The sequence below is a fragment of the Carettochelys insculpta genome, chromosome 19, assembly GCF_033958435.1.
Source record: "Carettochelys insculpta isolate YL-2023 chromosome 19, ASM3395843v1, whole genome shotgun sequence".
NCBI classification, from domain to species: Eukaryota; Metazoa; Chordata; order Testudines; family Carettochelyidae; genus Carettochelys; species Carettochelys insculpta.
In genome coordinates, this window is record NC_134155.1 from 704505 (window position 1) to 720726 (window position 16222).

General features: G+C 48.3%; 1 protein-coding gene across 4 annotated transcripts in view; it reads right to left on the reverse strand.

Annotated features, from left to right (window-relative positions):
• The window catches only part of SLC43A2 (solute carrier family 43 member 2), a 59280-nt gene that overhangs the window by 17153 nt on the left and 25905 nt on the right, over nt 1-16222 (reverse strand). For 3 of the 4 annotated variants that reach the window (XM_075013435.1, XM_075013434.1, XM_075013436.1), the window contains exons 6-9: nt 11855-11947; nt 11333-11466; nt 10630-10829; nt 9941-10087 (exon numbers count right to left, since the gene is read on the reverse strand). In XM_075013435.1, coding sequence (XP_074869536.1) covers nt 9941-10087; nt 10630-10829; nt 11333-11466; nt 11855-11947 — 574 coding nt within the window. The remainder of the gene's footprint in view (nt 1-9940; nt 10088-10629; nt 10830-11332; nt 11467-11854; nt 11948-16222) is intronic. The other variant, XM_075013437.1, reaches the window with a different exon arrangement.

Consider the following 16222-nt stretch of genomic DNA (forward strand, 5'->3'; position numbering starts at 1 on the left):
TTCAAACCCCCTGGACACTCAGCAACAGATTTAAAAGTAGCAGTCCTGCAACAAAAAATTTCAAAAATAAAATTGAAAAAAATTTCTGAGCTGCAATTCATTTGCAAATTTGACTCCATCAACCAAGGACTGAACAGAGACTGGGAGTGGTTGGCCCATTACAAAAGCAGTTTCTCTGCTCTGGATGTTCACACCTTCACATTAGCATCTGGCAATGGGCCATATCCTGCCCTCAACTGAACTGGCTTGTTTTCTGCCCTCTTGATGTTCACTATTCCACACTAACTACCAATAATGGGCCATTTCCACCCTGACTTAATAGACCTTGTCAGTCCTAGCCCTCCCCTTTACTGGGATCTGCTCTTTAAATCCTTCTCTGGGAAACCCCGCCCCCCCGCAATGCATCTGATGAAGCAGGTCTTTGCCCACGAAAGCTTATGCTCCAAAATATCTGTTAGTCTACAAAGTGCCACAGGACTTCTTGTTGTTTGTGTGTCCAGTTCTGGGCACCGCATTTCAGGAAAGATGTGGAGAAATTGGAAAGGTCCCAAAGAAGAGCAATTAAAATGATTAAAGGTCTGGAAAACATGACCTAAGAGAGAAGATTAAAAGAATTAGGTTAGTTTAGCTTGGAAAAGAGAAGGCTAAGAGGGAACATGATTGCAACTTTCAAGTACTTAAAAGGGTGTTACAAGGTGGAGGGACAAAAGTTATTCTCCTTGGCCTCTGAGGCTAGGACAAGAAGCAATGGGCTTAAATTGTAGCAAGGGAGGTTTCTTAACTGTCAGGGTGGTTAAGCACTGTGATAAATTGCCGAGGGTGGCTGTAGAATCTGCATCGTTGGAGACATTTAAGAACAGGTTAGATAGATATCTAACAGGGATGATATAGATGGAGCTTAGGCCTGCTGTGAGGGCAGAGAAATGGACTTGACAACCTCTCAAGGTCCCTTCTAGTTCTAATATTCTATGATTCTAAGTGTACAATTGTTGAAAGACCATACTGAAAGAGTAGTTAGCAGAGGTTCACTGTGAAACTGGGAGAGCATATTTAGAAGGGTCCTGCACAGGTCAGTCCTGGGTCCAGTAGTATCAAGATTTTCATTCAATCATTTGCAATAATGGAGTGAAGAATGTGCTTATATCTGCAAATGACATCAAGCTCAGGAGGAGCTGCAAGCACTCTGGAAGAGAGGATTTCAATTTAAAACAAAAACAACCTTAAACTGTAACAGAGAGGAAGCCATGCTAGTCTATACACTATCAAAACAAAAAGCAGTCAAGTAGCACTTTAAAGACTAGCAAAATAGTTTATTAGGTGAGCTTTCGTGGGACAGACCCACTTCTTCAGACCAACTGTAGAGTTGGTCTGAATTCAACAAGAAGAAATTCAATAAAGTGCAAAGTACTCCACTTAGGAAGTTGGGGGAGGAATCAAATGCATAATTAACAAAAGGGAGACAAATTAACAAGACAGTAGTACTGCTAAAGAGGCTCTGAAGATTTAGAGTGAATCACAAACTTGAAATCAACAGTGTGATGTAGCTGTGAAAAAGGCTAGTATTCCTGAGTGGATCAACAGGAATACTGTATGTAAGACATGGGAGGCAACGGTTCCAATCTGCTTGGTACTGATGGGGTCTCATTTGAGTACAGTGTCCAATTCTGGGTGTCATACTTCAGGAAAGATCTGAGCAAATCGGAGAATGGTCAGAGAAGAGGAATACAAATGATAGAATGTTATGAAAACCTGCCCTGTGAGGGAAAAAACTGCCTGTTTAGCCTAGAGAAAAGAAGGGGAAGTGGGGAACCCAATAACATATCTGAAGACTGTTCAGTACTATGTTGATCACAGCCCTCTTCATTTTTTGTCCGTGTCCATGAACAGTAGGTAATGGGCTTAATCTGTTGCAAAAGAGATTTAGCTTAGCTATTGGGAAGATGTTTCTAATGCCTTCTTAGGCTGTGGTCCGCATCACCGGAAGTTTTTAAGAACAGGCTGGACAAACTACACTTACTTGGTCTTGCCACTGTACATGGGGTTGGACTTGATTACTTCTCTAGACTCGCTTTCAGCCCTGTATTTCTAATTCTAAAGCAAATTTCTACACCTCCTGCACCCTTCTTAGAGCTCTGCATGCAAGCCAAGCTGACACAACCCACACAGCGCTAAGACTAGACAACTTTACCATTTTCCTGATACTATGCAAACTTAGACAGCAGAGGGCACACCTGGTGCAGGTTACACCACGGGAGAAACCCAGAAGGTAGCACAGAAACAGATATGAATTCTATGGGACAGAATCCATTTCTCAGCATTTTAGAATTACATGATTACCTGGACTCTAGTAGTTCAATAGAATAAATCAGAAATTGTCACCAAATATAAAGATAAGTTACTCACCTGTAGCAACGATGGTTCTTCGAGATGTGTCCCCGTGGGTGCTCCACAATAGGTATCGGGCTCGCCCAGCGCCGCAGATCAGAATTCTTCTAGCAGTTTTTATTGGATCGCGCATGCGCCGATGCGCGCCGCTCCCTTGCGCGCCCCCGGCCATGTGCGCGATCCGGTCCCCGCCAGTTCCTTGACCAACCGCCTCGGATGCTCCTGAAAAACACCAGACAGAGATCCGAAGAGGGGAAGATGGGCGGGTGGTGGAGCACCCACAGGGACACATCTCGAAGAACCATCGTTACTACAGGTGATTAACTTCTTTCTTCTTCAAGTGGTTCCCGTGGGTGCTCCACAATAGGTGACTACCCAGCAGTAACCCAAGTAAGGAGGTGGGTAATAGATTCATGTGCAGCTTGCCCCCGAGAGAACTGCTCTCGACAGACGGGTATCCTCCTTGAATACCCAATGCAGGGCATAATGCTTGGCGAAGGTGTCGTAGGATGACCAGGTCGCCGCTCTACAGATGTCTTTTAATGCGATGCCCTTGAAGAAGGCTGTTGATGCTGCCACCGCCCTGGTGGAGTGAGCCCGAGGTGGGGCCAGCAAAGGGGTCTTTCGAAGCTCGTAGCACATTTTTATACAGGACACAATGTGCTTTGAAATTCTCTGTGAAGAGAGGCCTTCCCCTTTTGACCTGGGAGCGAGAGAGACACCAGAAGCCTGTCCGTTTTCCGGAAGGACTTAGTTCTGTCTATGTAAAAGGCCAACGCCCTTCTCACATCTAGGAGATGTGGGCGTGCCTCCTTGCTGGAGCTGTGAGGCTTCGGGTAAAACGAGGGTAAAACTATTGGTTCGTTAAGATGGAACTCCGAGGAAACTTTTGGAACGAAGGCCGGATGTAACCGTAAGGTTACCGCCTCCTTTGAGAATACTGCGCAGGGCGGCGTTGCCATCACTGCTGCAAGCTCGCTCACCCTGCGGGCTGATGTAAATCGCAAGGAGGAAGGTTGTTTTCATCGTAAGGAGTCGGAGGGGTACCATGGCTAATGGTTCGAAGGGTGGTCCCGATAGTGTGCTGAGCACCAAGTCCAAACTCCACGACGGTGGAAGTGATTTTCGAGGGGGGTACAGGTTTAACAGCCCCTTCAAGAACCTTGTGACGATAGGGTGGGCGAATACAGTGGGCCCTTCCTCTGTATGTCAAAAAGCTGATATAGCAGCAAGGTGGACCTTTAGCGAGGATAGAGAAAGCCCGTCTCGTTTGAGGTCCAATAGGTATTCTAGTATTACGGTTATAGGAACGTCAAGGGGAGGTAACTGTTTGGCGGAACACCAGGCTGTAAATCGAGTCCATTTCTGTTCATAAGTCCTCCTGGTGGAGGTCCTTCGGCTACACTCCAAGACTTGTTGTACTCCCTCCGTATACGTGCTCTCTAAGGCGCTGAGCCATGGATTAACCATGCTTGTAGGCGCAGTCCCTGAGGGTATGGGTGCACTATGGACCCCTGAGCCGGCGTGAGTAAGTCCGGTGCCACCGGTAGGGGGAGTGGTGGACAATCCAACATGCGTAGAAGCAAGGGAAACCATTGTTGCTGGTCCCAAGTTGGAACTATGAGTATCATGAGAGCTCTCTCTCTTCTGGCTTTCTGCAGAACCTTGTGGATAAGCGTTGTGGGGGGTGGGGGGGGGAACGCGTAGAGTAGAGGGCCTTTCCATGAAATCATGAATGCATCCACCAGGGACCCCCGCCCTATTCCTGCTCTGGAGCAGTACTGGGGACACTTCTTGTTGTACTGGGTGGCAAACAAATCGACTTGGGGAAACCCCCATGTACGAAATATGCGCCGTAGCAGGTCGGAGCGGATCTGCCATTCGTGTGCGAGTGCAAAGCGCCTGCTCAGCTGATCTGCCTTCATGTTGTGGGCGCCCGGCAAGTACGAGGCTTTCAACGTTATGTTGTTGGCGATGCACCAGTTCCACAATCGGACTGCTTCCGCACATAACGCACGGGATCGTGCCCCTCCTTGTCTACTGATGTAGAACATAGTGGAGGTATTGTCGGTATTGATCCCGACTACTTTGCCATGCAGGTATTCTCGAAAATGTCTGCACATGTCGAACACTGCTCTGAGCTCCAGTATGTTTATGTGCAGTGTCTGTTCCACAGGGGACCATATCCCTTGCGTCACCTTGCTGCCAATGTGCACTCCCCATCCTATGTGGGAGGTGTCGGTAGCAAGAAAAATAGAAATTTGTGGTTGGTGTAAAGACACCCCCACTAGCAGATTCTCAGGATTTTCCCACCATGCTAGGGATCTGCGTACCTCTGTCGTGGGTGACACTACCCTGTGGGCAGTGTGGGATGCCAGTTTGTAAACACTCGCCAGCCAATGCTGCAGGCTTCGCATGTGTAACCTGGTATTCTGTACCACAAACATCGCTGCCGTCATGTGCCCCAACAGTTGCAGACACTTTAGGACCGGCACCATGGGGCTGTACATCATGACTTGCACCAGGGAGTTGATGGCGTGGAAGTGGGCATCGGGCAAGTATACTCTTGCTGTGATCGAGTTTATGCGTGCCCCTATGAACTCTATATCTTGCGTGGGTTCGGTCTTTGACTTTGCGAGGTTGATAACTAGGCCCAGCAAAGTAAACGTGTTCACGGTGACACGTATCATGTGTAGGACCTCTGCCTTTGAGGCCTCTTTCAGTAGACAGTCATCCAGATATGGGAAAATAAACACCCCATCTGTGCAGGTAGGCTGATACCACTGCCAGGGTTTTGGTAAAGACTCTGGGTGCCGAGGATAGGCCGAATGGAAGAACCCTGTACTGGAAATGTTCTCCGCCGACCGTGAAGCGGAGGAAGCGCCTGTGTGCCGGGTGGATTGTTATATGAAAGTAAGCATCTTGTAAGTCGAGGGCTGCAAACCAGTCTCCATCGTCCAGTGCCGTAAGTATGGTTGAGGCCCCATAGATCCAAAAATCGGCCTCCAGCCTCCTGTTTTCTCCTGTTTTCTTCTCTGTTAGGAAGTAGCGTGAATAAAAACCTTTCCCTTGGAATTGTTCCGGCACTCTTTCCACCGCCCCTATGAACATGAGGTGATCTACCTCCTGCTTCAGCCTCACCTCGTGGGCAGCGTCCCTGAGATGAGGCCGGGCAGGAGGCTTCGTCGGTGGAAGTGACTGGAAAGGGATCGTGTAACCTGTGGCTATAATTTCTAGCACCCATTTGTCTGTGGTGATCTTTTGCCATTGGGAGTGGAACGGTTTGAGGTGATGATGGAACATGAGATGAGAATGGCATTGAGCGATGGTATTGATAGTGCAGCCCCCAACATACCCGTCAAACCTGCTGTCTCTGGGCCTGTCCCGAGGGTGTATGGCTTTGTTGAGAACATCGCCCGGGAGCCCTGTACTGCTGCTGCTGTTGATGGAGCCCTTGGTCGTAGCCTCGCTGATATTGAGTGCACTGTGATTGGTAAGCATAGCGTCTTTGCGGAGGATGAAATTTCTTTTTCTTGTATGGGGGAGTATAAATACCAGAGGTCCTAAGTGTGGCCCTCGAGTCTTTGCTGGGGTGGAGGACCGAGTCGGTTGAGTCCGCAAACAGCTTTTGCTTATCAAAGGGAAGATCCATGATCTTCACCTGTAGGTCTCTGGGGATACCAGACATCTGGAGCCAGGATTCCCTATGCATTACCACTGCTGCGGCTGTTGAACGTGCCGCTGTGTCCGCCACGTCCAGGGCAATCTGGACTCCCGTCCGCAACGCCACATAGCCCTCTTGGACAATCGCCTTTAACACTGGCTTCTTGTCCTCCGGGATTGAATCCATGAGGGGAGTGAGTCTAGAGTAATTGTCAAAGTTATGGTTTGATAGATGTGCCGCGTAATTTGCCACTCTCAATAACAGGGTAGAGGAGGAATAGACCTTCCTGCCAAACAGCTCTAGCTTCTTAGCATCTTTATCCGACCCCCCCACCCGATTTGTACTGAGACGTCTTCGACCTCTGCTGGGACGATTCGACCACCAAAGAATTGGGTTGCGGGTAACTAAAGAGGAACTCCATGCCCTTGGCTGGGATGAAGTACTTCTTATCCACTCTCTTGCTCGTAGGCGCAATAGAGGCCGGAGTCTGCCATATGTTAGTGGCTGACTCCATAATGGCTTCATCCAGCGGGATAGCGATTTTAGATGAAGCCGGGGGGTCTCAAGTTTTTCAGGAGTTTATGGTGCTTCTCCTGCACCTCTGCTATTTGAATGTCCTGCGTGAAAGCTACTCTTTTGAACAGCTCCTGGAATTGTTTAAGGTCATCCGGAGGGGAGACATCCTCGGGGGCCATGGCCTCATCTGGGGAGGATGAGGACGAACCGCTGGGGTAAACCTCCCCCAAATCCTCTGGCTCCCGAGTTCAGTGATATACGTGCTCCCTGGAGGGCTGTGAAGGGAAGTCTTGGGATTCTGGACCTAATTCCCCCTGGGACAACTGTGTTCCCATCCCAGAGCGAGAGTGTACACGGGAGTATTGACGAGTAGTAGGAGAGGACCTGCCCCTGGATCTAGACCTGTGGTGTCTGGCGTTCAGCATGATGAGGACGACCATAGCAGCATGGGCAAGGGCCCGGTGATGGAGACCTGGAACACAATCGGGGAGCGTACCCATGATGTCTGGGACAGCGGGACCTCCGCGACGACATAGATAGTGGTGAAGCCGGTTTGTGATAGTACCCAAGGGGATCCATGCCCAAAAATGGTGAAGGTGGCCTGAGCCACGGCAAAATTGGTTGGAGGAACGGAGAGGGAGGCCCGAGATAAGCCGGTGGAGTTACAGCCCAGCAGTGCGGCGTGTGTATCTCGGGCGGGGCGGGGGGGCGCCTGGGTGATAAGGGCAGTGTGGCCCTGCCTGGAGATGGACTAAAAGGCGCCGAGTTTTTGCTTTTGCCTTGCCCCTCCCCTGTGGGGTGGGTGCCGCCCCCTCCCGTGCCGGGTATCTCGGCCCCATTGTCGGTGCTGTGCGGGTAGCTTCCTCCAGCGCCGATAGGCTCCGTGCCAGGTGCCCCTGCGCCGTCGGCGCCGCAGAAGCTGGTGCTGCATGCGTCGGTGCCGCCGATTCCAGCGCTTGCCGCGCTGGCGCTCACTGCGCTGGTGCTCGCAGCACCTTCCATGCTGCCTGTTGTGTAATCAGAGGCTCAGCCTCTGCCATGTGCACTGCTGCGCTGCCGCTTTCATGAGCTTGTGGCTGGGGGCTCTGCGTTCTGCTCGTCCTGCCCGCTGGGCCTGCCGGCAAGGATCGAGCTGGGGAGAGTTTCCTCCTCTTCTGCACAGAGGGGGTCAAAGAGTCTGCCTTCCTCTTATGCGACCCAGAGGGCCCTTCTCCGTGAGGCTTCTCCGGCGGTTCAGGCTGGAGAGCCTTATCAAACAAGATCATTTTGGCTGTGTCTACACGTGCCCCAAACTTTGAAATGGCCATGCAAATGGCCATTTCGAAGTTTACTAATGAAGCGCTGACATGCATATTCAGCGCTTCATTAGCATGCGGGCGGCAGCGGCGCTTCGAAATTGACGAGCCTTGCAGCCGCGCGGCGCGTCCAGACGGGGCTCCTTTTCGAAAGGGCCCCGCCTACTTCGAAGTCCCCTTATTCCCATGAGCTCATGGGAATAAGGGGACTTCGAAGAAGGTAGCGTCCTTTCGAAAAGGAGCCCCATCTGGACGCGCCGCGCGGCTGCAAGGCTCGTCAATTTCGAAGCGCCGCTGCCGCCCGCATGCTAATGAAGCGCTGAATATGCATGTCAGCGCTTCATTAGTAAACTTCGAAATGGCCATTTGCATGGCCATTTCGAAGTTTGGGGCACGTGTAGACACAGCCTTTGAGCCTCATCTCTGTCTTTCCTGGCCCTGGCTGTAAGCTTAGCGCAGTGGGAACACTTCTGGGTAATGTGTGATTCTCCCAGGCAGCGAATGCATTCACTATGCCCATCAGAGGCCGGCATAGCCTCGCAGCATGACTCACACTTCTTAAACCCCGAAGAAGCCATCACAGTGAGTCTTTACTGTTAATAGGGTACTTAGCCACTAATCAGTGCTTTCTAATCCAAAATAACAATCACGGCCTCCAGGGCAGCGGATGGCTTAACAGCCTTCTTGCCCGCCCCTCTCTCCTTCGTTCTTCTTCTCTCTGCTGTCTAATATTCTCTCTCTTTTTTTTTTTTTTTAAATAAAATAGTGACAAAACAAACGAACTACATGTAAAAAACAACTATCTTATCTGTCTCTGGCTTTAGCCGGAGAGGATTCCGTCAGCAGCTGATGACGGCTGAGAAGGAACTGGCGGGGACCGGATCGCGCACATGGCCGGGGGCGCGCAAGGGAGCGGCGCGCGTTGGCGCATGCGTGATCCAATAGAAACTGCTAGAAGAATTCCGATCTGCGGCGCCGGACGAGCCCGACACCTATTGTGGAGCACCCACGGGGACCACTCAAAGAAGCACTTCAGTATTAAAAATAAAGTTGGGATAAAAATAAAACTAGAACTAACCTCAAGCAGTAAAGCAAGCAAGTGGAGGAGAGTAACAGAGAAAGATGAAATGATAAGTGAATGGAACCCATTTTAGGAAAGGCATCCAACTCTGGGGTTTGTCCTGTTTATTTAGCGTCTACATTGCTTCTTGAGCAAGGATAGGGAGAAAGATCCAAATGCTACAGGCTGTCAAGCACTTGACTAATAAAGAAACAAAGCAATTCATGGAATGCTCGGGTATTCTGAGTTTGTCATTTACTCTCCTCCCCTCCTCTAGTGCCTCATAATTGCTTTTGAAAGAGCTCTTGATTTTTCAGATTCACAAATTCCAGATTTAACAAGTTTAATCTAGAACTTAACTGTGCAAGACAAAATTGGGGTACATTTTGTTTTGCAGTTCAGGGTACTTTCAGTAAATAAATTCTAAGCTGAAGTACACTTCCCTGTTGGTTTCCTCACTGAATCAGGCACTATAAACATAATGAATCCCAGAAAAGAAGCTGCCAGTCAGTCTCCCAGACACACAACAGTATGTAGAAGGTTATGCTATCATGACATCATTTCCCCTCAATGCTTTGGACTGAGTCACAGAAAAAAACAGCTACCTTTTAAACCATCTGCTGTTGAATTCAGCTGCTCTGAATTTTGTTTACACTCATAACATATACTCAATGGAAAAGGTTGGGTTTTTTTGTTTTTTTGTTTTTATGGCCCTGCCAAAACTTGGTAACCCCAGTTTAAGGACGTGACATGGAAAGTATATAATAAAAGCTTGGCTGAAAATAACTTGACATTCAAGTGTGCACCTTGCTATCTGACACTTGTTGCCCCTCTGGTTGTAGCAGGTTCCAGCCACCCATCAAAACACGGACAGCAGCTGTTGGTTACATTCTTGTGACAGGCAGATATACAGAATAGCCCTCTAGTGACTCATAAGAAACTAGCCTCCCTAGTAGGTGAGTGGTCCATGTCACTTCCCCAATTAAGGGAAGAGGTAAGAATTCTTGTGTTAAAATTTACCTGTCTCCAGGTCTCCTTCCACAAGGAATCCTAGGATGTTGTTCATGGCTCCCATGTAGAAAATGAGCCGAAGCTGAGTAACACACATGGTGATGAGGCTGAGTAGCAAAATTGGGCTGAAGACACTGTGCATAAAGGATGGGGATGCTGTAGAGGAAATGAGAGTCTCTAAAGAAGGCAACCTCTAGTAATAGCTGGACATCACAACAGACTTTAGTGTGTTCAGACCAGCTAATCTTCCACTGGCCAGAACACAAACCCAATAGTCTAGGGACAGCACAAAGATGGGTTCAGAGCCAGTGACTAACTTGTGCAGTAGGGACTACTTCTGAAAAAGGATGATGTGGGGAGGACAAGTAGCTTTAAGAATTTCAACTGTCAGTCTATAGCAATAGAAGTTCATGTGTTATGTACGGTCTATGTGATGTTGACAACCACCCACACATCTGCTAAGGCAGCAATCTCAGGATCTGTGTACACATATGGGGGTGGGGTAGGGGGCTATATATGCCTAGCTAGATACTTATCTGGACAATGGTGAATTGCATGCATGTATACAACTCATACCTGTATGGGCCTGCATGGCTTAGCACCTATTGTGAGGGTTTAAGTGGTACATGAACCAAAATAGGTGCTAAGCACCCTTTGCTGTAGGGTGAATGTCACATGTACAAACCCAGAGACAATACCTGCATTGTCTGCTTCACGCTTCACTTCCAGGTCCACTGTTGACAGACAGAGTTTGTTGCCATCTTGAGCTGACAGCTCCTTGGGGGTTTTCATGGAACTTCCCACACTCAGACGACGTCCCACTGTGGTCACCTGCTTGTAAAACTGTTTCCCGGTAATTTTGTGGTCAAATCCTAGCCAGCTGAATTTGATCTTTACACTGTGATGGGAGCAAAAAAAAAAAAAAAAAAGAGCGAGCTGCCAAGCAGGTCTGAGGTTCATGGCCTTATCTAAGGATACTGGAGTCACAGCTTGACTACGAATTTCCAGGTAGATTTCAAGATGTTGATTTTAATTTATAAAATCCCAAAGTACCTGGGACCAAATTGCCAAAGAGGAATCTCTCTCACTATGCCTGTGTGGAAATTCTTGGTCTGACTCAGTGGAAAAATGAAGTCACTGCTTGAAAGGTGTTTTCAGTAGCAGTCCTAGATGCCAGAACACACCATCTTCCCTGAATAGTCTCTCACTAGCTAGGATAAGGATTTATAATAAGTGCTGTAAATTCTCAGAGTTAGGAAAGAAGTCACCCATAAATACTTAACAGTAGGAATAAATATATCTTCCTCTAAAGCAGCTGATGCTATCCTCTCAGTGACTGGACCCTACAACTGATCCAGTCCAACAATTTCTAGGTTCCCAAGAGCGAAAGGAGACATTTACGTGTAGTCCATGTCTTCGGGTCCTGGGAAAGGCTCCAGTGGCCAGTTGAAGAAACAGTTGAGGAAAACAAGCCCTGCACAGGATGCCCAGACAATCAAAATGAGGATGAAGGAGACACCGAAGTCATAGATAACCTGGAATTCACAACACAATAAGATCATTAGCACATAAAATATCTGCACACTAATGTTTGCTGACATCAATTTGGAAGGGAAGTAGGTGGCAGTTAAATACAGTTTTGCAAGGTGACATCTAAATAAAGGAATTCCGTTATACATCATACGAGCACAAGTACTTATCCTCCCCACACCCCTGTGAGGTCTGGTAGGGCTATTAGCCCCATTTAAAATTACTTACTCTAGGTCACACAGGAAAAGGAAGGCAAGTCTCTTGTATTCTAGCTTAGCACTCTAACTATTGGACCACCCTTTCTAATTACCATCCTGTAGAATGAAGCCATAAGACAAGAACATCACAATTGCTCAGCCAAATCTGTCAGAGCTCAGGAATCTCCATCCTTACCTTGATTCCAGGAAAAGTGACAGCTGAGGATGCGTAGGAGCCAATCATCAGAGCAATAAATGTGGAACGAAGGTCACCAAACATATTGGGCAGCTGAAGGGGAAAAAGGAATGGGAAAATTAAAAAAGACTTGCTGAAACTGCACTATCAGAAGAAGGAGGAGGAGTAAAGAAGTTTGCTTTCAGAAGTTCTTCACCAAAGATTTAAGCTTCTGGATCTAGGAAACTGAAGAAAATGTAGATTATTCAACGATTAATTTGGCTTTCCACAAGAGTACACTGGGAAGCAATGAGGCTGTAAAAGTCCTCGTTCGTTCTGCTGCCTTTAGAATTCCCCCTCCCCACAAAAATCAGGTCTTGTCTACCAGTATAATTATATCAACATGTCACAAACTGGAACAAGCCCTTTAATGTCAGAGTAAGTATGTCCAGATAGGGAGTTTTAAGTGTATCACTAGAGCCACACCTGCCAATTTCCCCATGTAGAAAAACCTTCAGTAACTAGCCTTTGAACAGGAGGACACGTCCCTGACTGCTGCTTTTCTAAGTCACTCGTCCTCACACACTAATCACCCTCTGCATAAAAGTGTCCTTACTCCTGCACTAACTGCACTTTACAGGCAGTTTCGATGTCAAACTTTGTGACCACCCTCTCTCTCTACACTAGGAGTGGGCAAACTACAGTCTGGAAGCTGCATCAATCCCTTGAGCTCCCACTGGGGGAGTGGCGGGGGCTTCCCTTGCTCTGTGCGTGCCATGTCTCTGCCCAGCTCCCAAAAGCAGCAACGTCTCTCCCCTCCAGCTCCTGTGCAAAGGAGCAACCCAAGGGATCCCTGCACTGTCCCTGCCTCAAGCACTAACCCCACAGCTCAGAACTGGGAGCTGCAGGGGTGGCACCTAAAGAAGGGGGTGGTGGAAAATACATACAGCCACCTGTCCATGCCTCCATATAGGGCCTGCCAGAAGGGGAACATGCTGCTTGCTTTAGGGAGCTGCTTACACCTGAGCCAGCCTGAACTCCAACCCACAGCCCCAGCTCAGCTTCTGAACCCCCCAGTCCCAGCCTGTAGCTCTCTGCTGCATCGCAGGCCCACATCCCCAGCCAGAGCCTTCCTATCCCCATTCCAAACCCCTCCCATACCCTGAACTCCTAATTTCTGCCCCCCCCCCCCCCCGCCCACATCCCCCAGGACCCCTCATCCCTTCTTGAATCCCAAGTCTAATTCAGGAGCATTCATAGTCCTCCATATGATTTCCATCCCCTTAATGAGGCCTCAGGTAATGCACTCAGTTTATGGCAGAGGAAAGTGCCTGATCTGCAGAAACCCCTCTGGTCACTCCAGCAGCACCTGCATTCACAGATTAAGACCAGCCCAGATGGCCTCACTTAAAAGAAGGCAGCTGCAATGCAAGGCCTCAGGAGTAGAGGGAGAAGTATAAACTGGGACAAACTAAAAAAACCTCTGTAGAAGAGCTTTGGAGCAGAAACAAAAGCAATATGTGAAACATCCAGAGAGGGAGAAGTCCCCACTACTCATCACCTGAGAGCTTCAATTCAAAAAACACACAAGTCAGAGGTGCTGGAAAGTCAAATTGGTGCTTTCATGCAGTTTGGAGAAGAACTGCTGTCTGTTTACAAGTAAACCAAGTTTCCCAATTTCCTTTACCAAATGAGTTCAGGGATTAAAATGGCATTATTACCATGTCAAACAGAGGCCTTAGCTGGCACCCACAGACACTTACAGTTGTCATCTTCTAAAACTCATAAATAAGCCCATCAGGGTGGTAGGGTGACTGGCGGGCTGGGGTAGGCAAGCCCAGGCTGAGCAGCCAGTCCATCCTTTCTGCCTGACATGCCCCCCTGCCGCATTTCCCCAACAGAGTTCAGAAGCCTCCCAGCTCCAGAGTGTATGGCAAGCAAGCAGCTGAGTATGCCCCTTCCTCAAGCGGGGGTCAGGAGGAAGCATTGCTGGCCTCCAGTCCTGGAGTGTTAGGTAGGGAGGCAGTGTGTGCAGCAGCTCCAACCACCAGGAGTCCCCAGCTGCAGGCCTCAGCTCAGAGAAAGGACATCAGAGCCCTTCCAAAAGTCAGCTGCCCAAGGTGGAGGTAAAGGCAGGCAGCCTCGTGCTTGTGTCCAAGGCCCCACCCAGGACAGATGGGAGGACCCAGCTATGTGCAGCTCTACCTGACCTGGCTCTGTGCAAGTGGCAGGAACATGGGCCTATCTCAGCTCCCCTGCACTCTGGGCAGGTGGAAAGTATGCTGCAGCTTCCCACAGCTGCCTGAGCACCACAGTGGGGCTCCAATGGGAGCTGTAGGGGCAGTGCTGGCAGACAAGGGCAGCATGCAAACACCCGCTGGCATGTTCCCCTCAAGGGGCAAGCACAGAGACACCTGCCCCAGCAGCTGGCCTCTGAGGAGCATGTGGGGCTGCAGCAGGCAGGCAGCAGTACTCCACAGGGCCACAGGACATTAGCAGCCTGGAGTGTCGTGGTGGCCAGATGTAAATATTTGGTGGGCTTGACCCTGCCCATGGGCTGTTTTTTGCTCACCCTGATCTAGAAAGAAGTTGGTCCTTGTATAAACAAACAGATGAATTCCCTGCTTGGTAACCAAGTGATACCTAACCCTACAATAAGCCTACAGAATGACAGCAGCTGTTGTGGGAGAGACGTGGAGCGGGGCAAGTACTCCACAAACACAGCTGCTTCATAGCTTGGTTTTCTTCCAAAGCCGCAGAGATCACACACACACACAAACTCACTCGCACAGCACAGAAGCAAGACTTGAACCTTGGTGACACTTCAGCCCTTGCAGTTGGTAATGTAAATGAAGAAACAGCAAGGAGGAACAGCAGAAGCTGTATCCCCTACACTGGGGAAAAAGTTTGAAAAAGGCTCACTTTTGAAAGATCACAGCTATCATTTAGGCACAAATATAAATAGCTGGATTTTCAAAAGAGGTCAGCAGATTTGGGTGAACTCTCTAGAAACCTGGCCTCTCTTGGCCCCAGTCACTTGACAATCTGAACTGAGGATGGAGTGGGGGTACAGGGGGAAAGGGAAGGAAGAACTGGGACTAAGAGGAAAATTTTCAAAAATAGGCCAGGCAAAGGGCACTGACACCACCCTCCTCCGACATCCTCCCTTCAGGGCTGCCAGCTCTCAATCCTGTGTGTTTTCTTAAAGGTCTGGCTCTAGGGACTGGCAGTTACACACTCCTCAGCTTTCAGGAGTTAAAAAAGAAAGTTATTTTCTAGCTTTCATGGTTGCAGAAGAGACCTGAAAAAGTGAACCACTGAAGACAGACTGTCCCAAACATTTATTATTTTGCATATGTTTTAAGCTAAAAGGGACCATTTAATTTAGTCTGATCTGCATAAACGGGACGAGAATTTCATCCTGCACTTTCTGCATCAAGCTGTAACTTCTTTGTGGCTTCAGCATCCAGACATTGGCTTGTGTTAGGCATTTTTCTTCAAGACTGAAAGACCCTCCATTATCAGCAGATCTTTCCTCATGTATCACCTCGTGACCTTCTCTTGAATAAACTAAATATACTGAGCGTCTTCCATTTTTCATCATATAAAACGATTTCCCAGTCCCAGATTCATTCTTGTACCTTATTTCTGAACTCTTCCAGTGTTGTGGATACCAAAAGTGGACACAGTATTCCAGTAAGGGTATCACTGATACTGTAGGTAGTGGCAGTAATACCACTTATTCCTCCACTATATTCCTCTGTTCATGCAACCAAGGATCAAGTTAGCCTCTCAGCAGTGAGAGGTCATATTGAGCCAGCTGCCACCATATCCTCCACGTCACCATTTTTCAAGAACTAGTCCCCATCCTGCATATGTCAGGACTTTAATTATAAGACACAAGTGCATTGAACACTTGGTTTCAGTACTGAGAGACCTCCATTTAGAAGTGAGCTACAAAGTAAGGAGAAAGAGAAGCATGTTTGTCTGCTTGCTTCCTCATAGTAAGAGTGTGGCAAGACAGGGCTGTGTTGGTTTCAGATTTGGGGTTGTTTTAAAAAAAAAAAAAAAAAAAAAGAGAAATAAGTTCCAACTTCCTTGTTTTTGCTAGGACGACTGGAGAGAATCAGCAGAAAATTCCAAGGGACTATCTGGTAGAAGGCATTTTTAGTCAATGTCTAAACTTCATTTTCTGTTAACAGCCATTTAACTTGGACTCCTTCTAAGCCCTAGGGAAGTGTTCATTATGAAAGTATCATTACTAAGGGAAGTTCCAGTTCCACTTCTCCAGAGAAAAGCAACTTGTTATTCCAAGTACTGCTCAGCAATAAAGATACTCTGCGGCTGTTCTGTAATGGGGAAAGGCAGCCTGGTAAAGAGTACAAACTT